The sequence below is a fragment of the Fulmarus glacialis genome, unplaced genomic scaffold (assembly GCF_000690835.1).
Source record: "Fulmarus glacialis isolate BGI_N327 unplaced genomic scaffold, ASM69083v1 scaffold14425, whole genome shotgun sequence".
NCBI classification, from domain to species: Eukaryota; Metazoa; Chordata; class Aves; order Procellariiformes; family Procellariidae; genus Fulmarus; species Fulmarus glacialis.
In genome coordinates this window covers 10,627-36,536 of record NW_009213771.1, presented here as the reverse complement: position 1 = coordinate 36,536, position 25,910 = coordinate 10,627, and the positions used below count along the sequence as shown (strand labels likewise).

Here is a 25,910-nt window from a genome sequence, read left to right as displayed (position 1 = left end):
AAGGCAGAATAATGTCGATAGAACTCTGTGGCCAGCTAACAGGCAACGTCTTTGTGTTATGTGAGAATGTGCTCTGATGATGATGGCAGTAAAAACAAAACAAACTGAAGAGCAGTTGAAGAGCATTTTACAAGTTTTCAGACTGTACATAAGACACAAGGAGGCACTAAGAAAACCATTAGGAAAGTTCTATTGCTAACATTTAGCACCTCTACCAAGAAGACAGGTTGCTACCAACAGGATTACAGTAGAAATCAACATGATTGTGTTCACATTTGCTGGATTGTGGAAACAATCATCCTGGGGAGCGAATTGATACAGAAACTATGCTACGCACAGGCAGCTACAGAAGTTGTCATTATTCATGTCTGTTCTGTCTGGAGGGTCTGAACTCTTCCACCTTCACGACACCAGCACTACCCAATCGCTGTCTTCTCTTCCATACTGAAACGAAGTAAAAATGGAGCTTAAGAATAAAAGTTAAAAGTAACAGTGTACAATTACGATAACTTCTAAGGTCTATCCTCAGAAAGATTCATATCCACCACCCTGATAGTAGCTTACATTACTTCTTATGCCTTTACTTCTGTCTTTGATTTGAGCAAAGCCTAAAGGCAGCTTGAAGCTTTATCCATCTTCCAATCAGTAGACTAGGAAGGGGTGATACTGATACTCACCAGAGATGATACAGAATAGTCCTGTTTCACTAGAGCTTTCCATCAATTTAATACAGTTATTCCCTGAGGTCAGTTCACTAATTCATTCATAAATATGCCCCTGCTGAAGCTCCAATAAACAAACACATTTGGTTTTATTTCTTTTTATTTTCAAGGTGGCTTTTCATTACAGCATTCTGATTGAATGTGAAATAAAACCCATCACAAATACCAGAGAGTACTATTAGAGAGATTTGCAACCCAAATAAAACAAGTTGTCTTTCCATACGCAAACCAACAGGATCACCAGGCAGAAACAAAGGCAACCTACACCATAGAGCTGTATCCCTTCTAGGGGGGAATACAGTCCCAAGGCACTACTTCTGGTTGTTAAACTGGCTCCAAGTTCTAAAGCTCTTTGTCACCAGTCCTGTAAACAATGCTCCAGAGAGCCCCAAAAACGCACATAGGGCTCAAGTATGTAAGTAAAGCAAAGGTGGACAGACTAGCGGCAGATGTAAGTTGGGAGCCCTTTCCCTCATAGTACCATGTTCAGGGAGCTTGAAAACACTTTTCACCACGGAATAAAGACTGTTTTTAGAGGCTTTATGTAGGCTGAAAAGATCACTTGATGATAATTTCTCCAGAGAGGATAAAAGGAAGTTCCTCCAATCCATAGCAGGAAAGGAGATAAAGGGACATTAAAGCAGGGAAAAGACAACAGCTCAAAATCAGGATGAGCCAGAAAAACACCCTTCTAGATCCACAAAGGAATGATGTTCAGTGCGCTTGTGTTTTACTCCAGCAGGTAAAGCCTCTAAATGACTTCCACATTTATCACGTCTACTTTTTCTTTTCATTACTAATTCTGCTGCTCCTGTTCTGCAGTCTGCAATGTGGTGGACCAAACACTGGTATGGTGCTACACAGGACCTTGGATTAATTACTTGTTCAAAGGATTTCCAGCTTACATTCCGAGATGTCAGTGTGGTTGCCTTGGAAACTTTAACCAAGGAAAAGCAGATGTATCATTAGTTTAACTACAAAGCACTGGATAACCCTCATGTGAGGCAATTTTGCTGAGGATGGGGTCAAAGGGAGAAAAAAGAGATGTCTTGGACCTTCATATCACTGCTTCTCAGAGAAAAGATGGCAACCCCACCTCCCCCAAATCAGAAAGTAGGCAAAGGACAGGAGATTACTTGTAAGTTTTGCTGGCTTTAAGTAGTAGTATCATCTAATGCTATGACGCTGACTTCAGAAATTGCAAGGGCTGGTCTGAGTTGCCATTTGACTATGGTTTGAACCTGCTTCCAGAATTAAAAGGGAAATTAAGATGTTATATCACAATCAAGATGTTTTAATGCCGGAAATAAAAGCAGATTTAGCTTCCTTTTCTGATTCTGTCAAAGACTTTGTGACCTCAGGCTAGTCAATCCCATCCCTCTTTTTCCCCTTACAGGTCCTGCTTTGTAAAAATTTAGACATACATTCTCCTTCCCTGGTTGTTTTCCACTGGCCTACCCATTTAGATTGTGCAACTTTGAGGAAGATAGGGTTTTTGACTAAATGTCTGTTCACTGCTGTCTTGGCTGCAGTGTTTAAATGTATTTTATATCATGTAGTATAAACAATATATCTTACCTTCTATCCATCCCTTCCAAGTTGCATCCTGATCTACACTTTAAAGTGCATAGCAAAAGCTTGTTTATTCTCAAAGCATGGAATGCAAAACCACAAAAACATCTGAGTGGTATTTCAGTGACTGTATTCCCAGAGAAAAGAATCTCATCTCTAAGTCTTCTAGCTCAAGCAGTTATAGAAGACAGTGTACCGTGACTAATTCATTCATAAGCACACCATTATTGTATACAATGTAAATGATTTAATCTAAAATCTTTATCAGCTTTTAGTAATCATGATTTCCACTCAGTGATAGGAAGGGAAATGTATATCACAGTGCTACTACTGTCTCTCTCAATTGGCATGAGAAATGGAATCAGTTCTGCCCATGAGTTTCTAATTTGTCACTCTAGCTCTAGTTCCACTGAACAGCTGTTCAAATCCAAAGAAATCCTGTTGAACACAGAAGACTTGCAAAACAACAATAAGCAGCATGAAAACAGACTTGGAAACACAATAATGAAGATAATCTGAAAATATTAAAAAAGCATGTATTGTACACAAAGGAATCGGTATAATGATATTGGATATGGAGCCCTGCATCTCTTAGTCACAGGTTCAAATGCAGGACAATATTGGTACTGAGAATTTTTACTTTTTTACAAATGTCCAACATGAAATGGATACATTGCCCTAGTTCAGGCAACAGCACAGCACAAAGACCAAAGCTGTTCCATTGCATTTTATTCTTCAGAACTTGAACGTTCTTTGGAATAACAGCCTCAGACTGTCCAAATGATATGACAATAGTACAATGATACTGCGAAGAGATCTCTTTTTTTTCTCTCCTGGTAGAATATATAAAAGATCTTTGTGAAAGATCCCGAAAACTCCCCTGATATTTTAAGAATATTTTATGTTTCATTTTGTGTGTTGCAGCATTGTTTTCTGTATGACAACCTGGGGTCCATTTGGATATGAGCTCATCTCTCCACAGATAGAAAAGTGCAGAAACACAATCAGCAACCACTGATTGACTCTTAAAAGGGAAGCAGTCATCATTCTCTTTAAAACCATGTTGCTAATGATGAAGTGTTCTAACTCTCCTGGCTTTTTTAAAGAAGGAAGAAAACCCAGAAGTAAACTTATACATAATAGTCCAGCACTTTCCAGGAGTGATGGATTTACTCTTGGCATGTAACTAATGAACACGTGGTATGCACATAGTTGAAAGGCAAAAAGGTCCATATGCATAGTAGTAAAGTGAAAAGGTCCAAGGAAGATAATGGCTAGAAGCAATCCACGCTTTCTCAGCCTCCTTCTGAGCCTTGGTTGTGGGTGGTAAAGCAGGGTGATTGGGGAGGGCATGGGAGGAAGCCTCAGGGAACTGGATAAATTTGTCTTAATAATCCACTCACTATCTATTGGTCAAGGGAGAAAGACACATATTCCAGTGTTGTCTTCTGAAACAGAATTCTGGATTTCACAAGCCATTCTTCTAGAGAATGCACTTGCTTGTCTCATGACACAAACTGCTAAGACAGTACGTATTCCCACACATAACACTCAACAAGGTGCTAGAACTGGCCTCAACTCTTTCTGATGCTGAGCTGTTCCATGACTGCAATTAGAAGTGATCAGTGGAGACTCAAACTGATCACAAATTGTTGAAGGCTCTAACATATATTGCAAAAGCATCACCTAGACATCAGAAGGTAACACCGGAGTTACACAAGTGCTTTTAGACATTAAAGATAGATACCCGACATACTAACAAGATGGCTTTAATACAGAGAAAAGCACTATGGAAACACTCATCATTGTATCACAATGAAAAGTGTATAATAAATCTGGCCATATGACAACAAAAAAAAAAGAAAGTGATGGACATCAACTGTTATTTTAGATAGGTGTATCAGGCATGTTGGATGAGAAAGATGAAATAAAACTGTAGTATGTAGTGGCATTCTGGAGAAAGGCTACTGTGTATTCTCATATAGTAAGATGATAAAAATGGTACGTGTAACTGAGCTGGGAACATGGAATACTAAGCCTCTTCTTCCCCTCAACAAATAATACAATCTAGAACCAAAGGTGCCTATGCTTCTTCCTAGCTATCAATCCTACTGTTTGAAGAGAGGACATCACGTGCTGCTAATTGACTTTACCTGAAATGGTATCGACTCCTGTGCCCAGACATGGAGGTCAAGCACAAATTCCAAACAGACTTTGATATTTAGCAAATCACAGAGGAAGGAACTGTTTTAAGAACAAGAAGTGACCATGTGATTGGAAAGATGCTGAGAAACAGAAATGGTGATCAGTTGGCTGCGCCCAGTGAGTGCTTACTACTTCACCCATCTCTTTATTGATTAGCCTATATTCATTTGTGATCGTGGCTATTAATGCTATTTTTTCCCTTAAAAAGGAACCTATAACAACACTACTGTATTTCACTGATAACAGTAATCTCTTACAACTCTCATCCAGTTTCCAAGATGAACAGGAAAAAATATATCACACTTAATCCATATCATACTTTCTCAAGGGAAAAAAAAATTGATAGAATAACTGCACTGAACAAAAGAGCCTATATTATTATATAACGGTGCCTATAGCACCACTATGAAAAAGATTATTTTCTGATGTTTTCAAATGTTCACCTTTTGTTATTTTATCTGGTTAAAGAAGAGGAAGCACCTTACCTGGATATCACTCAGCTTATTCAGGAAACGGGTTGTTAACTGAGGTCCATTCTCCATAGTTGGAATGTGCAAATGCTGACATTGAATAAAGAAGGCGGGGGGAGGAAGAGAGAGAGAATAACATGTAGTAATGGCTTTATATACATATGAATATCTTAGGGTCACCAAGAATTTTAATAAATATTTATCAAGCTTCCTAGTCCTCCTTACAACTAGGCAAGGATTGTTGTAATGTTTTTTATAGGAGGGCATGCTGAGCCCGTGAAAAGTTAGATTAGTTGAACTGTTACGCTGTTTTTAAACAAAGGCTAACCTAAGCCTTCCATAAGATCTGTCCAAAATGGAGGGTATATTGTACAGGCAAGAATAGTAATACTATATACAGTATTTCATTTCAAAGTATATCATGTAGAAACACAACAGGTACATTTATAGTACTTATCACTCAGCACCTTGATGTCTCTCATATTATCTTAGCATCTGATAATATCGATACATTTATTCTGTCTTACTAATTCAAGAAGTATCACCTAACAGACATTTACTGTACTTGCCACATTTAATGGAACAAAGCACATCCATATCTGCAGCTGCAATAACCCAGCCTTCTGAACTAGCTTAGTGCTGGCTAAATAGCATCAAGTCAGCTTAACAGTCTGAATGCCTGTGGAATTCCACCTGTGCAGGAGAAATCTCCCATATGGTGTATAGTAGGTGGAAGCAGCTGTGCACCCTCCTGAAACAGCTCTTCATCAGAGCTCGGTTCCCTGCAATGAGGAGTGAAGAAGAGATGAACGTAAGAAGGAAAGAATGCAGTGGCTCAGAAATTTGGTTCCCTGTGAAAGTCTTTCCTCTCCTCACCTTTCCCGGATGCCTTAACTTTGGAAAAGATGTTCAATAAAAAAACGTGGGAGAATGTATTTTCCTATATTTTCAAACAGGCTGGGAGCTGGGAACTACTTTTTTTTCCCTTTTCCCAAGAATTGAGGTTTTATGATTTTAACTATTAAAAAACCTCAGAGGATGAGAGGAAAAGTTCTCTTCTGACAGCATAGCAGTAACTCACTTGGGAGACAACATACTGACTCTGTTCATCTTTCCAGGAGCCTCTGGCAGCACTCCTTTTCTATTTCACTTGTTTTTTGCTTCAGCTGCAATTAATTATGATAAAATTCTGAAGAAAGAAGGAAAGGGGAAAAAAAAAAAAAAAAGAGACATTTTCTTACCTTGCCCTTATATAAAATTTTAGAGATAGGACATACAACACAAGCTGTTCCAGCACCAAACATCTCCTTTACTCTGTTCTCTTCCAAGGCAGCTGTCAGATCACTCATGGTGATGTATCGCTCAGACACTTTAAACTCTCCCTGCACAAGAAGAATCAACCATAAAAGTTGTAAAAAGTTTAAAAATGGCTTGTATTTTTGTTTTCCATGTTGAAACATCTCTAATAGAACTATTAGCCTAGTGGCAATCAGTCAAGTTTTGGCTGTGATCTTGTGATCTTTTCAAACCTCCCAGTATCACACAAGATAGACTCTAATCAAAAGAATGACCTTCAAGGAAGCCAGTGGTTTGCCAGATGATGATTAAGTGGCACTTCCCTCTGATTTGGTACAGAATATCAATATTGCATTAAGGAATAACACAACAGAATTTCTCATGGGTTATGTGACACAGGATCTGACTACTTATGGTCTCTAGTATGCTAGCGTTTGTACAAAAATTACTCAATTATGTCAAGAGAGCTTTTCATCCCACTCTCAGACAATTCCTAAGCAAAATACATTCTGTTAATTCCACCCGCAATGCCGACTAGATGTGATATATTTCTTTAATCCCTGGTGAAATTTCACACTGTATCCTGCACACAGCTGTCACATGCAAAAACTAACTGTACTGCAGGTATAAGTAAAGAAATTCACATTGGACAGTCTTAACATAGGAAGTGTTTTACCTTCTACAAGTGTTGAAGAATGCATAGCAACTGATTGAATGCATAGCAACTGATTAAAGGGATGTGTTTGAAGAACAAAAATAAACATCAAACTTTGACATTTTCATTTCATGGATTTATGTGGACTTTATTGTCCTATCAGACCAAACTAAAGCTTAGTCCTTGTTTTGTATGCAAGCTTTTTAACATGAAACAGAGATGCTTACTATAGCAGAAAACATGATTAGCTCTGGACAGGATAGTATTTGGAGAGAGAGGCAGGGACACGATGTAAACAGGGTTTCAGATAGGTTAGTGAATAGAGGTCAGGAAGAAGAGAACAACCTTTGTGAGTGTAGAAGATACCTAATTATTCAAGAGGACTGAGGTGAGAATCTGGTATCTCACAAACAAGCCCTATCAACTGGGAATATTTGTCTGTCTTGTAAAGGAGATGGAACTGAGAAGTGTGCATGCATATCTGCTCTAGGGGAGTACCGATACGAATAAAGATGCATAAAGGGTTCAGTGCAGGTCAACAAGTGGCACATATGCGCCACAAAGTACATGCCTAGCTCTCTTCACTGCAAGTTAGATTTCAGTGTTATAACTGTGAACTGTGTATCAGGAAGTCTTTCAGCTACAGGTGGTTGGAAGCTGAGTTAATACCAGGAGAAAAGTATCACACGTGCCTGTGTTATCCCTGTTACTTCTCCCTAAACATAAGCCTGGCCAAAACCAGGAGACAGTATACTGGGCTTGATGAGCCTTTGGCTGTATAGTATTCTTATCCAAGCCGCAATAAAACCTTTAAATACAGTACAGGCAGAGTGAACAGTTTGCTGCATTTCAAGATATGAGGTAGTCCCAAATGTCCGAATAAGTACTTGAATGTCTACACTACAGAACTGGAATCTGGAAGCAGACAGATGACTTCAAGACTGTGGCTGGATTTTAGGCTGCATGCTAGTTATTAGAAATAAGGGTGGAATCATGAGAACTAAGTAGAGAAATAGTGCGGTGATGACTGAAGTATAGCTGTGGTCATGCACGGTAATTGTTTGTTTCCTTGCTTTAAGTTGCTGGTACCAGTGGATTTAATGAGAATTTTCATGTTAAATACTACACGGAGCTATTTTAACAAGCTTGGTATTGTTCTGTGTGACAGGTGTGGGTATTCTGATGATGTTGCTGGAAATCTATGAATTAGCATGCCCTTAGTTCCCATTTAGGTTAAGGGATTTGACCAGATCAGCTGAACTTCGAGATCCCGAGCACCAGGAATGCTTACTTTCATCGATATTATAACATGATAGTTGAAACCATTACTGCCAAGGTCAAAATACTCACCCAGTTGCGTGCCAGATCCAAAAGGCTTTGTCTTGTCACTCCTGGAAGGATGATGCCATCTAAAGGTGGGGTTGCCAGTTCATTTTCTGTTAAACACAAAAGAAACAGAAACACTGGTTGAAAAACAAAGAAACAAAAATAATGTTTACCAATATTACACCAAACATGAAAATTAAAAAGAAGTCGAATGATATCAGAAATGTTCCCTACCCAATAAGATGCAACGTTTATCAGAGTTCTATAAGAGCACAAGTTACACAAATTCAATTCCAATAAGTTGTTTTTGAGTGTTTGGAACCTTTTGAGTATACTTCAGTGGGTGAGGAAGAAACATATTTAATACATTAATAAATACATGGCTGAAGCCTAGTAGTAGGTTTTATTCCTCAGTGTATTATGGATTCACCGTATAACTACTGGGAAACATTGAATGGCTTAGTCTTCAAATTCAGAATAGAGAGGCACAAGGGAAAGCCATGCCTAATAATTCCAGGGCAGATCATGACTTTCCCTGAACTCCTTTACTTAATTGAGGAATATGGGGTTCAGTATACCTACTTCGTAGCATTAATATGAAATCTCTACCAGGAATTTTGAGGCCCATTTACTGAACAAGCAAAGCAGTGGAGACCTTGCCAAATGCATCTTGAGAGGAGACTTCCTTAATGATCTTTTGTCTTAGTCTAGACATCCTTTTTCCCCCCTAATTTTCTCTTTACACAAAAAGAGCAGTCCTAATAAAATTCCAAAAGCACAAACAATTCAAATTGTTCAACTAGTTTGGTTTGTTAGCTTGTTTTTCTTGTTTGCTTTTGAAAAACAACATTAGATAAATGTTCATCTAATATAACTAATGAAACAATAGATAAATGGTAATCCACACTTGATAAATACTTAAATTACAACACAGAAGTTTGTATGTAGTCTTTGTTTTTCCATCTGACCTTTGCAGCAAATCAGAGTTAATCTTTTTCATTTTAAACCATCACTTTCATTTTAAACCATCACATAGCATACTCAGTGGTTTCTGTTATCAGAGAACACCGAGCATTTACTCTTTCAGACAGCCAGGCTCTTTTAAGACAGTCTCAAATTTGCACTGAAAAGTGAAGACATCCGCAGTCTTTCAGTAATACTCTTCATTTTTTTTCTCCTAACCATCTTCTCTTCCCAATGAGAATCCATCATCTTTCTTGATCTTATAAGGATGCTATCCTGCTCATTAAATCCACAAACCATTAAGGTTTTTGATTCATTTTTACCTAGGTCACATAAAAGAACAAGATATATATCTTCATATTTTTATTACGCCCCCTTCTCCCTACTCGCAAAAGATCACTGAATCTAGGCCTGTTTGAATCAGTCTCAAAGGAGAAGCTGTCTTAAAAATGTTTCTATAGGTCCTGTGAAAACTTGCAGCTGGGTAGAAGAGAGAAACACAGTATTCATCCTTGGACTGAGAGAGCAGGTTGAGCTCAGCTGCTTCATACTCTGTTTTCAAGAGTCAGCTAGATAATTCTGTGCACCAACACTGCCTGCCAGCCAGTGCATGCACAGCTCCAGACTGACTACAGCATGGACTCTCTACCGCTCTGCAAGAGAGGGCTTTGGGAGCTGGGGTGGGATAGGGGACATGGAGGACAAATAAATGGAATTGTTCCGTGAATCTGCTACTCACTGTCCATTCTCTCGGGAAATGTCTGTTACTTTTTAATGCAGCCACCCCTGGATTTATTCATTTACACTGGAAGTTTTTCCTACCTATGCTTCCATGTTCCTTTTATGAGGATCCATACACACATAAGTAATAGATGTAAATTGCCATGCCAAAATGTATAAAAAAGCTGCCCTAGAACAGCCTATATATTCTGCTCTGGTTTGACTAACCAATAGTGCCATTCCCTAACCTATTCCAGACTCCTAAGTAGAGCAGTGGTCTCTTCTTTCTCACACAGTCAGGAACAATAGCTTTCCTTTTTTGGCGTCTGTCTAGCATTACTCCTAACCATGATGCATGCCCGCCCCTAATTCTGGCAAAATTACCAAAAGAAGACAACTTAAAAATTTCCATGAGCCACAGGGCTTATCTGATTCTGAACACTGAAAACCTGACATTCTGCAATTGTGACCCAGTCATACACAACTGCTCCCCTTTCTCTAACAGAAACTTCAAATAATGTGGACCTTAATAGCAAAGATTGTGACTACATACCAGATAATGTTCTCTATTTGGTGATGTTGCCACAGATCTTGGCCAGGACCTGTTTAAGCTCAACAACATATATTAATTGATTTGAGCTAGTCTGAAAAGGTGCCAGGCCAAACCAGCCGCCAAACAGCACTGAGCAGGCAGGACATGGGACTCTCGAAATGTTTCAAACAGCCTGCTCTGTAGAATTTTGTCAAGTATACATATGATGCCTACCAGCCTGAGGCCACCCAAGGAACATCTGCTCCCCTGGTACCCGGCAGAGATGATAACACTATACAACGCGGCATGCCAAAAAGCTCATGCTCTCTGTGAATTGATGCCAAACCAGGCTCCATATGACATCAGTTTGTCCATCTCCAAAAAAACAGACTGTGAGCTCACAGACTCCATTTGCCTTCTGAATTATTTTGATGGGCTAGAAGCCTCAAAATGTATAGTAGCAAAAAGGGGGGGAAAGGCATTTGAAGGAAAATGTCAGGGTTTCTTTTCAGTTGACTACTGTTATTGTTACAGTAGTAGCACTATCAGTCCAGTGCCCCGTTACACCAGGCATGGTACAGGCATGTTGTAACAATGGAACTCCATCAGAGTGTTTAAAGGGATTTTAAAATGAGGTTTTGCATATTACAAAGCTTCAAATTTTACACACCTGTATTTATGAACATATAGCAGATAAGATTCCAAACATGGGATGCCTTCAGTACTAGTCACACTATAACAATGCTGAGAAATTCACCAAAATATATTTTACCAAAATGATAACAGACACCAAGTGAACTTCAGGGTGAAGGAGAACCCTGGAAACCCTGATTTCACTATTATTAACAGCTGACTTCCTCTCCCAGTTTGTTCTGGACCTTTCTATTTCTTTCTTCTTATTTCCCTCAGGCTTTTTTTCTACTCTCCCCTCATGCAATCACTCTGTCTTTGTGTTTCTGTCAATTTACTTTCCTCAATTACTTTCCCCTCCTTTTCTTTGTCTGCCATCTCATTCATCTGCTGCTCTTCCCTCCATGCTATTGCTATGGCTTTCTATTAGAGCAGAAGGTACAATCCTTATTTTGTTAGTAGTCAACTTGTACAAGACACTTCTGCAGCACAAATAATCCTCCACCTACAGAACAGTAAGCAAACTTGCTTGATATTTTACCTGACTGCTCCAGAGAATCTTTCAACATATTTATTTTTTAATTTATGTAAGCTATTTTGAAGTGGGCACTATTAATCCCCATTTTAATAACAGTACAATAATATTAAGTAATGCCTGAACGCTATTCACAATGCCTTAAAGTTAAAGCTAGAAGTAGAGCCCAGATGGTTCCAAATCATTCTAAAGAAATGGAATTTTTGGAAAGTGCACACAGATTTCATAGTTAGCAACCTCCAGGTTGGATATACGTTTAAATTTTAACGTTTTCCATAAAGTCAAGCCTATATTCTAGGCAGAAGAACAGACATTATTAAAGGAAACGAGTTTCAATGTTTACAGCATCTTGGGATTGTTATGTGCTCTGAAGAGGCAGGTGGAAGGGACTGTAGGGTGATCAAAATTTTCACTTTGTGAACATAAACTGTAAACAGTATTTGATGAATGAAATATCACACTGCTATATTTATGCAACAGCAGGGATCTAGATCTGGCCATATTACAATCTTCAGCCAGAGCAGCAGTGGGCATACAAGAGCAGCATAGAGCATGTCATGTTATTTTACCAGAAATTGAGTAGTTTCCTCCCCTACTCCCTCCTCGGTGTTACAAACAAAACATTTTTCCAGGCTCCTCCTGCCGCCCAAGACAACATGTCATGTTTAGTCACAATGCTGTAACTGAAAATATATAGCAAAGGCTTGCAAGAAAAGCCTCTTTTCGTGGAAGCATAGATGTCCTTTAGACTTTACCGGGCTGGGTCTTTGATTTGTTATAAACCAAGGAAAGCTGTTCAGACTACTCCGCAGTGACCTCTGAACACACAAAGAAGGGCATTTTCCTTTTGATGATGATCTGCAATTTCTGCTTCACTATTTTTATGTTAGATCCCTCTCTCAGCTGCAGAATTTGCATAACAAAACAAAACCACAGCCTAAGTAAGTATCCTTTGTGAAGTGACAGAACATAGTGGCAAACACTTTTTAAATCACAATGTAAAGCCGTAGGCAGGTATGTGATGACACATATTGGTAGCAAGAGTGATTCTCAACCAAAGATATCATAAATTAAGCATTAATCAACACACTGGGAGACAGCAAAGTGCTCCAATGATGCTAATGACCATGTTGTGTGAAATGGCAGGTTTGCCAGTATACAGTTAGCTTGGGTGGCATGAATTACAAGTTGTTTGCTACGGCCACCTCACAATAGTACTATTCAGTAGTGCACTGGTAACACAGTGATTGGCAGATCTTTGGAACAGTATGGTGCTGCAGCTGGATAATTCCAGCATATTCCTGGTTTAAGCACAACGAGAACATTGAATTCTAATTATGTCCCCCCTTCAGTGTCCTTTCCCTGGGCAGAATGAGCCAAAATCTGTTTCGTGTCTCTCCAGCGAAGTTACACAAGACGTGAATTTGGCCATCTAGCTACAGTGACAAATCTACTGCTGCTATAACAACAACAACAACAACAAGATTTCTCATATTTATAGTTTGATTCACAAGACTTCACAGACTCGTTCAACACTGGGGGACTATCATCCCTCTTCTTACAAAAGTGGTAAAGATTTTGCAGGAGAACAAGTAATGAAACTGGAGATGGGAGTCAGGTAGCTGGATTCCCATTACCCTACACTATCCAAAACACACTGCTGTCCCCACAGAATGTTGCCTCTGAAATGCAGCTGAGCACTGTCAGAAAAATGTCAATTTTCAAGGGTACCCATGGCACTATGACAAAATCAGAGTCTGAACCCTGCATCTGCTGCCATGCAAAAATTCAATAACACTTAGTTTTCATGGAGGGCCAGCACTCATGGAAGTCAGGAGGTGTCCTTTTATTCACTTGCTTATACATTGGCTCAATCCTTTAAGGACTCAGAGTCATGTAGTCTTCCAAACCAGTTCTCAGATGCAGCTATCACTTCTCAAGCACTGAATACTTGCATGCCCAATGGGTGTTTTTTAAGATTCCTAAATAGTTGCCTACTCATTAATTAGATAGTTTTCTAATCAACATGTACATTGCTCAGAGATGACTGTGGATACAAAGAGGTAAAAATGGCTTCAAAAATGACGGTATATCTTAAAAGCATCATTTGAGCATTAGTGATGTGGAATGCTGACTGACATGTTTCACTCTCTCTACCTCCACTGGACAGAACTTCAAATTCTTCAAAGAACGAGCCGAGTTCTTCATCAGATGGATGCTGAAATACTTTTGGCTATACTTCAGGCATTTGACTTGCCAGAAAGTGGTAGTAGGAACCACTCATGCCCAGAACCACAGAGTTTGAAGAGTTACACAGCCATAAGGTGTCTTTAGTATGTCTGCATTGTTTCTGACACAACACCTCCTTCAAAATCAAGCATGCTGCTAGAGTTGACACCAAACCTGCAGTGCAACCTTGTGTATGGCTAGACTCTACCCTTCTGAGCACGTGGACTGGCCCAACAGTTTAGTATGTTATCAGTAGGCAGTACTCAGAGCTGCTCCAGAGTCCCCTCTTTCACAGTGGTATAACTAACTGTCACCTATAAGTTTTCAGAAAAGAATAGACATTTCCTTTGTTAAATCACCTTCATTAAAAAGTTTATGATCTGCACTCTAATAATAATTTTGTGGATTACGGTCCCAACTGTCTACTCTATTAAAGTTTTCATGTTTTGTGTTACTATACCTCCATCTTCATTTATCCAGTAGAGAAACAGATTCATTGTTCCAACTTCAGTTATTTGGTGATCTTCTCCATAGAGCCACAAAACCTGCTGGCAGCCTAACTGCAGGGCTTCTTGCTGGGCATAAATAGAAGAACCATAATTCCTTCCAGAAACAAAAAGAAAGAGCAAACAGTTACGAATATCTGGTTGGGTATTTTCTCATTTCTACACAAGGTTTTGTGCACATCTACCTTACAAGCAAGTGCTCTGCACAGTCACTGCTTGTCCCTGGAATATTTTCATTGGAAGTACTCTACTAGTATTTTACTAGTTCGTTTGTGTCTACAACCCAAAAACTTTGAAGGGCTGAACAGCATCAACAGCTCAAACATATCCATCCAAATTGCCTTAAAAATACCTCTTGTTCCATTTTCTGGACATTTTAATAATTGCAATTAGACACCTTAGGAAAGCATTTATCTTTATTTAGCAGCTGGCATCCTGGAGAGAGAGCAACGATTCCCATCCAGCTCATGGTTTTAAAAAAAGCAAAACAAAACCATCTTCCTCATCGCATATATGTCAGATGAACAGATGGGTCATATATATCAGATTAACCTCTTGGAACACAAAAATCACCAGAGGCGAGTTATTTCTTTCCTAGTAAAAGACATTTGCAGCACTAGTAGCTTCAGGAACTGCAGATGGCCCTTGATGAATTCCATATCCTTGAGGAGCAACTGTTTTCCTAAAATGCTACCTACAGAGTGAACCTGACTGAATAATATGTGTTTACTTTGTAGCTGCTTTGAGGGGAGGAAAAATACCTTTCATTTCTGATGTTCAACAACCATCAGGACCCAAAGTCAGCAGCTCCAAAGTGCTGACCACACTGGAGTTAAGTTCTCACCTCTGGGCACAAATCAAGTAAGTAGTGACTCCAGACTATTCCTTTTTTCACAGCTGACGTTTGAAGGACGCACAGGAAACAATTAATATATTTCTAAAACTAAGCAAAAACTCACAAACAAAGAGCAAAAGTCTCAGAACATCAGACTGAATGAAGGAAAGCTGTTTTCTTGCCCTTTGATTATTCTACTAGCTCAGTTGAGCAGCACTTGACAACTACTAACTTCCTGCCTAGAAAAGAAACTCCCAGGTAGAGACAATAAGCTTCGTTTAAGCCAAAGACCAAGGATGTATAATCAAGTCATTTATTTAGCTACATCCAAGTTGCTTGCTCCAGTCAAAGTCCTAAGCAGCTTCACTCTACAAGTCAAGTACTTGGACATTAATAATTATGTTTCTACGTAACTGGTACTTTGGCCTAGTTCAGCAGAAAACTGCCAGACTATGGTCAAATCAATGCAGATAATTGTCTCATGTTTTCCCTTAAACACCCATACTCCCCTAGCTAACTGCAGATGGCTTGTCAGGACAATCTGCCAAGGAAGGAGGTCAGCAGTCAATGCTGCTCACTGCCCAGTTGGCAGCAGGCTGCAATAGTGAATGCTGCATCACAGAAGTGATATCTTTAGTGTCAACTTCTGCAAGGGGAACAGCCAAAGTATTACATGGACACCTTCCAGGTCCAGTTCCTCAGCTTGAGATGCTGCAAAATTGTCTCTGCAAATAATCCACTTGGCTGTAATATCCAAACAAAAATATGCAACTGAATTGTATAAATAATACTTGCAAAGTACAATTTTGAAATCTTTGTTATAGTACATTGTTTGTTTAACTGCTACATTTAATACCTCGACTTCTGCTGGATTAGATACTTCACTAAAAACCAAATCTCCTTTGTGAGCTATGTAGAAGATGTAGTTATGTTTTCTTACCCTCCCAGTTTGCAGTCCCCCGTTCCTCCTTTCCAGGCTCTTACATATTTTGGATCTGCCCATAAGGATATTGGATTAAAGCTTCCACTTGCAAAGTAAGGGCCCACAGGGCTCAGTATGACATACAGTAGGGCTTTAGTCGGCTTCTTCACTCCAAGGGAAGGCTGAAAATAAGGAATGTAAACAAATCAAAAGTTACTGGTATACTTCACTCCAAACATCAGATGCTGCACAATTAGCTTTTGAAACACTGCTTTCAGAGGAACAGCAACACGAGAGTGCTTTTACCAGGAGAATGCAAAGTGCTGCAATGAAGAGAAAATATTTATATAACTTCCCCCCCCATCCAAGCAACCTAACAACCCTAATTTTATATACTGTCACCATTCATTTACAGCTATTTCATTTATCTATACATTATTCTAATCTTCTCAAATAGTTTCAAGCTTTTGAGAATTCAGATATTAGCTTAGCAAGATACTATATACGAATTAATCACAGCAGAAGCCTGCAAAGCCTTCTGGGCGGAGGAGTGGCAAGGACCATTGCTAGCAATAACAACAGTGGAAGAACCACTGTCAGCTGCATTAGTGATGAGACTTAGCCAACACCACTTAGAACTGGCATTGGCAGAGTTGAGTGCTGGCTCTGTGAATGGCTGTGTGACAAGCTAAAATGATTTGCCTGGTGGAAATGGTTCACACAACAGCACAGGAAATAACCTGGAATGTATAACTTTTTTGTTGCCCCTCCTCCCTGAGAGATGGCTTCTCACACTTCAAGTCATCACCATCAATACTTGAAGGTGGAGGTGAAAAGTCTGGCACTGGTCAATGTCTGAATCCTGTGGTAGGAGACTCAGCTTAACTATATGATTCTTTGCAAAGCTCAGGCCTGACCAGAGAATCACAGAGTGATTGAGGTCAAAAGGCACCTCTAGAGATCACGTGGTCCAACCCCCCTGCTCAAGCAGGGCTACGTACAGCTGGTTGCCCATCATTCTTGGGATCTTCTATGCAACTGAATGGGTTACTATTTTCTCTCCACTCAGAGAAACCAGTCTCACAAAAAGAACAAGCTCATCCTTGGTTTCTAAGATTAGGTCTCCATTGAAAAAACGTTATTGAACTTAAATCTTTAGCACCAAAAGTCTAAGCAAAACACTGTGCACAAAGCACGTGAAGCTAAATTGGGAGGTGGGAGGGAAAATAGTAGTGTACTGGAAAATACAAATAAGCCTTCCTCAGGTGCTGAAAGGGTTCTTTTGATTTCTGTCTACCTTACTCCTTCAGCAAAACTTCTAACAAGATGAACTAACTAAGATCTTGATATTTTTCCTGATTCTTACATGATCATTCAAAAGATTGTGCTGACTGGGTTTCCTAATTGTGCTGATTCATAAAAGATTAGCAGGACATGCAACCCGGAAACAACATATGACATCGCAGAAAGGCCAGATATGTTGGCTAACCTGAAACAAAGCTCAACAGCAAAAGAATTTCCAAAAACAAAAACAGGGAGAAAAAAAAATTCAATTTTTAATATTAATACTTTATAGTCACTGAGTGGAGATCCTTCCATCTGAAAATCTGCAACTCATTTACAAGTATTAAATTAATGGAGTCCTAAAACACATGTGAAATGTATAATGCTCATGTATGGTAACTACTTACAGATGTGGATATTGCAGAAGAGTAACTTGCCTAGTTGGGAACCATACATTCTTTAGCTTCCTTGTCCTATGCTCTACCATTATAGGTTTCTCTCTTGCCACTGCTAAAAAAAACACCTTAAAGTTTTAATTAAATAAAATCCTTGTTTCTAATTCCCTTTATAAATTCTATAGGCTTGACTCACACCTACCTGAAACTCACAGAGTACACACTAATACTAGTTGCTAAAGAGCCTCTTATAAGGTCAGGTTTATCTGGATTCAAGAACAAATTGACACAAGAATGTGTTCTTAGTTCTGTTAAAAGTCTCTCTCAGAAGAGCCATCTTAATTTACTGGTAGAATCTTCCAAAATCTCCTCACTAAGGTCAGGATGGTGGTGTGAGATGAAATCACAAAACCTACACAGCAAATTTCTGTTCCCTCACATTTTCTCCGGGTTATTGGTATTTTAAAGGCATACGTTACCATGTCACAAATAACTATCCTTTTAGTACAAAACCAAAGTTAATCTAAACTTTGCCGTTACCACTCAAAATAGTTAATCAAAGTTTACTTTCTGTGATCTGAATCAATGTGTCCACTAGGTGGTGGTGTGGTCAACATAAATTTGTGAAGTAGAGCTACAGGTGGCTAACTCAAACGTAAAAACATAAAAACAATTTGACCCTGAACTGTAATACTGTTGTCTAGTCACTGCTGCGTATTTCCCTTTATGGATGGAGGCTTTTGCCTCGTGCTTAAATACACAAAAGTTAGGAAGGGAAAAAAATGTTTCACACCTCAGTTCCAATTAAGGTAGGACGGATATACAGGCTGGCAGAGGTTGAGTATGGGACCCACTCCTTTTCCACTTCCACAAGCTTCCGGATACACTCTAACAGCTCATTCTGGTCAAAACACTGGGAAGGAAAAGCAAAGGGAGAAAAGCAAATGGAGAAATATAGCCTGAACACTCTGTAGTCTTTATAGATCCATATACTGAGGGGGACACTTCATCAGGATATGTAACAGCGACAGACCATAGAGGGTCATAGGACTACATCACCTTCCTTGAGTTCATTTCTTGCAGAATTTAAGATCCCATGGTCTTTGCCACTGTGCCTTTTTACACAGTATCCTGAAAGCTCTCCTTCTGCTACTAAGCATCCTCCTGAGATAGTAAAAAGGAGCCATTGACCTGTCTTGCCTTGTGCAGCCAACACATTCACTTTGGCGTGCCGCAAGCTATGGCACCACCTCTTCTGCAGAGAGTGCTTTGGGTTGTAACTCCAAGGAGCCCACCAAGTCCCCCAGTTTTACAAAGTTCCAAATTTCTTACAGTAATAAAGCTACTAAGTGTGGGACGGAATTCACTGACCAATATACAACTACTAAAAGCAGTGTTAAGTTGCTAGCATGACAGAAAATGAAGGCACTCAGAGGCTGAAGGACTTAACTGAAGTGGAAAGAAGAAAAGGAAGAACATTAGCACCAGAACAATTTCATCAGCTGTCTGCATGCAAATAGCTGCAGAACAGCGCTCATCCCTCAGAAATAGACTGCACATCTGACACAGTAGGGAGACAATAAAGTAAGAAAATCACTCTTGTGATTTAAAAGAAAAATGCATTTCAAACAGTTCCCTTCACTGAATAAGATCTCTTAACAAAGTTTAACTGAACTATTCAAGAGTTAGGGTGTTTGATAAATGTTATACTACTGTAAAGGTTCAGAGATTTGCACTCTGAAAATAAAAATACGCTCTGACTTAAGGAGAATAAGGTCCCTAGGCTACATACTGGCAGAGTTGCTCGTCTTGCTGATCGTGCCATCCTGTCCATATTGAGGGTTGGCCGGAACAGGCGGATTTTGCCATCCACTCCTCGGTAAGCCTTCATTCCTTCAAACAACTACCAAGCCAAAAAGAAGAGAAAAGAAATAAAAAAATAATTGAGACATGTTATCCCATGATGATCTGTGCAAAAGCAGAACACACCCTTTGGAAATAAAAGAACTTCACTTTCCTGCTCACAATACTCAAAGCATAAATGCTAACTAGTTAATCCTTGCAACACACTCCTGTGAGGTAGCATTATGAAGTTTATATTACAAAGACGACCTGTCTATGCTTCAGATATATCTTTCTCTGTCAGGGGACTTAATGATAACCATTTTTTTCATAATTTGATTACAGCAATTAAAATTTGTAGCATGTGTTTGACTTAACTATTCCCTCACATCCTGACTGATACCTAAGGCTGAACCAAAACAGTATTCTCCCTTACAAAAAAGAGCTATAGAATTTAATTATATATGTTAATCACTTTTAGGGCTCTGTCCAAAACGCGTTTTGGTAGGAAGCATAGAATAAGGTAATTAAGGGAACTCTGTTGCAGTTCTTGCTGTAGTTGTAGCAATATCTTGGTCACTTACTTCCCCCATATACCCGTACTCTTTGCAAGGGGATTTAGCTAGCATGAGAGACAGATGCATCAGCCTTGAAGAATGCATGAATACGTTTTATCTGTACTTTACAGGAAACTTAAATTAGTCATAATTATTCCATCAAACTGCAGAATCTGGATGACTGCTGTTGACAATCAATTTACCAGAAACCCTTATCCCACCAGTGCCCTTCCAGCAGAATGCTCTACAACATCTCCTAACGACAGCAAAAAACATATGCTCACAAAATATCCATAGTTATTTTCAGCTACAGATTGTTAATTTCCAGTTAAATTTATAGACAGAAAAAACATGTATTATATAAGCTTACATTAATATATACGTATATACAGGTATTATTTATATTAAGTATTAGAGGATCACTTATGTTTATAGACAAGAGTTCAGATTTTTCAAATTTATTTTCTAAAGCATTTCTTTGTACATTATATTTCAGTACAAGTTCTATGAGTTTAACTGCATCATTGCTGTTAGTCTCCTCAGACATCTCCTCTTGACTGTTCCACAAAAAATGGCTGGAAATACATTCTATGCGGTTGGAAGTCTACATATGCAGTTTTTTTATTTGGACAAAAGAATCCTGTATTTGTGTATAAGTAATTTTAGTAGAATACTCAAGGTTTCATCATTATTAAACTCTATAACATTTTCCCATAAGGATCGGTGGAATGCAATGTTTAGAAAGCTTTTGTGCAGTCCCATGACAGAGCTAGGTCCTTCCACATGACAAATTTTAATTGGGTTGTAAGTGGGTTGCAGGAATCCCGGCAATTTTCCTTAGGCTACGTGCCAACTATGTAGCAGAACCAGAATTAGAACCCAGAACTTTTTGTCTTCAAAATTTATCTTATTCCTATGGCAATGCCAACCTTATTAAAAGCTTTGTACACAGTTTTGAAAAAGAAACTGTTCCTAGGATAGACATTGCAGCTACAAGAAAAAAAATTTTATCTTTAATAAAGGATGGCATAGCTGGTGATATGGTTGATACTTTGATATGATTTTTATTGGGCCAGTTACTAACTAATACCACATTTCTGTAATGCTCCTTTCTTATCACAGAACAGTTGTTTCCCCCCACCCTTCTCCCAAACACATTCACAGAACTTTTAATGAGAGGGAAGAGGAAGGAATGTTACTACTGATTTGATCAATGGTTTGAGAGAAGTAAGAATCACATCATTACTGAAACACAAAGCCTTCTCAAGCTGTTAAATCTTTTTCTCCAAAAAGAAATAACCTTTCAGAGCTCAGTAAAACCTTTCACTCATTATAAAGGGAGACAGTGATGTGTTCCAGAAATGCTCAACTTGAATAAAAGCAACTGCTGTGGTTGCTTGATGGTTGGTTGCTACAGTGGTGTGCAAATAATATTATCTGACATCTGTACATCACAGGAGATGGATCTGGAGTTCAGCAGATCCAGACTATCACACTGCATCATGGAGGGCAAGGAGAAAGGGGAGGGAATGCCAAATTCATCATTTTTATTATACCCACTGTGTATTCATTGAGCCACAGCATTGGCACCAGATTCTCCTCTGTCTGTCCTCTTGGCTAGAGGAAACGTGATGCAATAAGGGTAAAAGAATAAAAAAAAAATGGAAAAAAAATAAGAGCATATTCATATTAGCAATGATTCCAGACTGGGCCAGAGGCCAAGCATTAAAGCAATATGCTACTAAAAGAGAAATATAGATTTGGGACTCCAGCGTGGTTTCTTACTTCTTGGGCAGATCAAGAGCTGCAGCCTTAGTCACAGGGGCCTGTTGTAATTTACACAGGACCTTTGGAGGCTTGGTGACTAAATGGGGGAAAAAAATCAACAACAAAAAATGGTGAAGGCAGGAGCTCAGGGACAACAAGCAGGGAAAAGCTTGATCCTTCCCTTATACCAGTGGTTAAAGAAAAGAAAAAGGAAAAGGAAAAAAAAGAAAAAGAAAAAGAATCAAAATTATAAAAGAAGCACAAACAACTCCACTAACTTCAGCGGAGACACTCCCACCTACCCAGAAGTGGGAGGAGAAGCAGGCTTCCATTTCAGCATGTGTGCCCTACTGAGGCGCTCACACGGATGTGAGTATAGCCAAAGCTGCTCTGGAGACACAAAAGGCAGCTTTAGACGGTAAGCAGCTAAGCACGGAAACTGTTAACCACGCTGGTTTCCGACTTAACACTTCACTTTCCAAAGTTCCTTGCTGTATATTCTCTGCTTAAATACACTTGTATATGCTGAATGCATCAGATCTAGTTTGGGGCTCTCCAGACTTGTTCGGAGTTGCAAACAAGCACCTGTCTAATCCGTCCTGCAATCCAAGCTATGAACCTTCAAAATAGCTTAAAATAGCTTTCACAAAGTGCATGTTCAGTCCCCAAATTAAAGCTACTCTTGGAATCTCACCTGGTCTTATCCAGTGCTTCATTAAGTTACGTCAGAGATGGTAATTGGACCGATCCACTGTCAGTGAACTAGAATGCTTTCTCAAACGAATTTGTCACCACACAAGAAAGGGCTCACCTTCACTAGGCTAGAAAGTTAAGTAAGCTGGAATCCACAGGCCAGAGTTGTTTCTGAATTATAGTAACATAAACATAACCCTGTTGTAAGTAATCGAATTATTCTGGAAGGACATCAGTTAACAAAACAAAATGTAACTCAATACTAATAAACTTAAGACAGTAATAGTCCTTGTATTACAAAGCTATGGCTTCAAGAACAAAGAAACAAAATAGCAGTTTCCAAATCGATTCAGTACTCACTTCTACAGCATAATGCAGAGACGAGGAGGCTGGATGCAATGAAAGGTTCTCAAGTGGCTTAATATAAGGTTTCTCCCATCCTGAAGCCAAGGACCATTCAATTGTCAGCATATTATCAGTGAACACAGTTCCAAATACCAAACCACTGGGATCTGGTTTTTCCTTGAAAGTCGTAGCTGGGGTGATAATCAAGTCTGAAGCCTGAAGGAACATGAAGACAAAAATGAAGTGCATAAAAATAATTAAGTCAGACTGGTTTAAAAATTATTCTGCATCAGTGAACATGGACAAACGCAATATTTTATCTGTGGGGACATTTAATGACAGAAAGGTTAAAGGCGGCTAACCACTAAGTAGCAGGCAAAGTATTCATACTGCGTATGCACACATATACACAGTGCTGCTTATACCAGTAGTTAGTGTATTTTGAAGCACCGTTAAGTGGAGGAAGCAGTACAAGGTGTAAAACCAGAAAATTAGCAGATGAAAATTTCTTGGACATTTAGATTAACATCTATACAAGTTCCAGAAACACCCAATTGCTGTACCTCAGAACGTAGGCTGATCATCAGAAATTAATCCCCGCTCACAACTAAGTAGGTATGTTATGCTGATTTTCCTTTAATGCATAAACCCAATGTGAGATCAGAGCCAGCAGTCAACAGATTACTTGGGTCACACTAGCTTGTTCATTCACATTCATATTTTCCTAGAAAGATCCCATTAGCAAAGAAGGCTAAATGTTTCCCTGCATGATGAACATGTAGAGACTTTCTCTTACAAGCCATGACTGGCTGCAGACATGCAGCATAGTTTTTTGTACTGGTTTTGGCTAGGATAGAGTTAATTTTCTTCATAGTAGGTCGTATGGTGTGAATCATCCAAAAGAACAGCAGAGGAAGAAGGAAAGCAGGATTGCTGGCAGGTCACTCCCCTTTTATACACAGACAGGGGCTAAACAACTAGAGAGGGCTATGAAGTGGGCAGAGTCTTGATCCACCTTCTCCATTCTCTTTCTATGCCATCTGAGCATTTAAACTGTGCTGGTCAGAGGCAAGGAAGAATTCAACAGAGAATTGTATTCAAAGCTGCATTTTCCTTCCTAACATCACTCAGAAAGCATTGACCCTTTTTATAGGCCCCCAAGTGAAATCTTACTCCTCTATGTTGGGTACATATAGAATAGACTGGAACGCAGGTAGTTCAGACTATTGTTCAAATTATTTGCATGTGCACTAAAAAGGTGGTTCTGCAAGAGATACCACTGACTTTGACTTCTCAGAGTCAGCAGACATTTTGCAAATTGAGAAAAAATTAGTCCCAAGCTTTTGAAAAAGAACACACGCACCCCTGTCTCTGTAAACAACCTGATTTTCAAGATGTCTTTAATGAACAATGGACTATTTTTTATTGATTGTTTTTTGTTTGGGTTTTGGTTTTTTTTTTTTGCTTAATGGTTTAGATGTGAAATTAACTTAGAGCTGGAGCACGTGAATAGCTAAAAGCTTGTTTCAAACTATCTACAATTATAGGGCTTGTCTAGATATTACAGTGCATTAGCCTGGTTGAACTAATACATAATCTGATGAAACAACAATTACTCTTCTTAACTCTTTATAGTACCCTTTAGCCTGCTGACAGTGAATGCTCCAATGGGAAAAGCACTACTTACTGATGTTCTGAAAATAAAAATGAATTTTACCTGACAACCTCTTGTCATGCGCTTTGGGAAAAAAGATATCACAGAAGAACATGGATCAAAATAAAATCCACAAAGGAGTGTTTGTAATTATCCACAATGCAAGACTCAGCTCAGGAAAACATTTATGCAGGAGCAGGATGTCAATGGGGCTTAAGCGAGGATGTAGAACATAGTTATATCCTTGGCTTTATCTCTGGACAGAATCACATCTTCTAAAGAATTCCTACTGCCGGTGGTATTAACAGCTCTCCCTGAAGTCAAGGCCTCTGTCTCATCTCAGGTCATTTTCATTAAGGTAATTATCTTTACAATAAACTGGCCTGGGTACCAGAATTATCATACGGAGTCTCATCCCCTAGAACTCCCATCAGCGTGCTGATCTCTGCTTTTATGCCTCAGTTTGCCACTTCCTCACACTCCTTGTGTGGTAGCACAACTAGTCGAAAGGCAGCACTATCAGTCTGCTAAGCTCATCAGGGTTAACAAATAGCTTTTACTTTAAGGATGGGAAGGATTTTAGCCTGGCTCTTCTCACAGGCCCACAAGCACATGTAGAGGGAGCGGCGAGCTGCAGCCACAAGTAAAGAAACATGCTCACTTGGGAGCATTTGGGCTTTCTTTGACCCAGTTTTGCCACCAAAGGTATTTCTCCAGATTTGGAGACCTGGGGTTGAAGAGAGCCTTGGATAGAGTCCCTGTCATGTGAGTGATAATTTAATAAAACTATGCTCACTTTAATAAAAAAACTATGCTCAATTTAAAAACTATGCTCAATTTAATAAAACAAGCACACTGTTATGCTTTAATGGTTAATACAAATAGGGTCCCAGATCCAGAGTCACTCCTATGCTGGCTCATTAGAGATAAGAGGTGGGCCAAGCGCTCACTCCTGCAAGTTCAATAAAACGGGTACTGCTGTGTGATGGGTGGTCACACAGCAGTGATTGTGGCTCAAAGCAGTAGCCCACACTGCTTAGCTCTCAGCCCCAAGGATTGGGGACTTTCTGCAGTCACAAACAGAAATCATTGGACTGAATTTCAGGTTGAGTCACTTGAAGGCAGAAAACCTAGAGAGGTAGGTAGCTGTGATGCTTATCCAGAAAAGAAGCAAATAGTTTCTGGACCACAGACCGTTCTGGAGCTGCACACTCTGAACAAGGAGCCCACCTGCTGTTTCTCACCTCCTTCAGCA

At 39.3% G+C, this 25,910-nt stretch overlaps 1 protein-coding gene across 1 annotated transcript; it reads right to left on the bottom strand.

Moving 5' to 3' along the window:
- Window positions 1-110: 110 nt before the first annotated feature.
- On the bottom strand, window positions 111-25,910 carry BCAT1 (branched chain amino-acid transaminase 1, cytosolic; the record flags this gene model as incomplete). The annotated part of the gene is made up of 10 exons (XM_009578303.1): window positions 111-444; window positions 4,985-5,059; window positions 6,211-6,351; window positions 8,271-8,356; window positions 14,316-14,458; window positions 16,137-16,300; window positions 18,591-18,710; window positions 19,590-19,700; window positions 23,017-23,217; window positions 25,868-25,910. Coding segments are annotated over 10 exons (1,126 nt in total), but the record flags the coding sequence as incomplete, so codon positions are not given.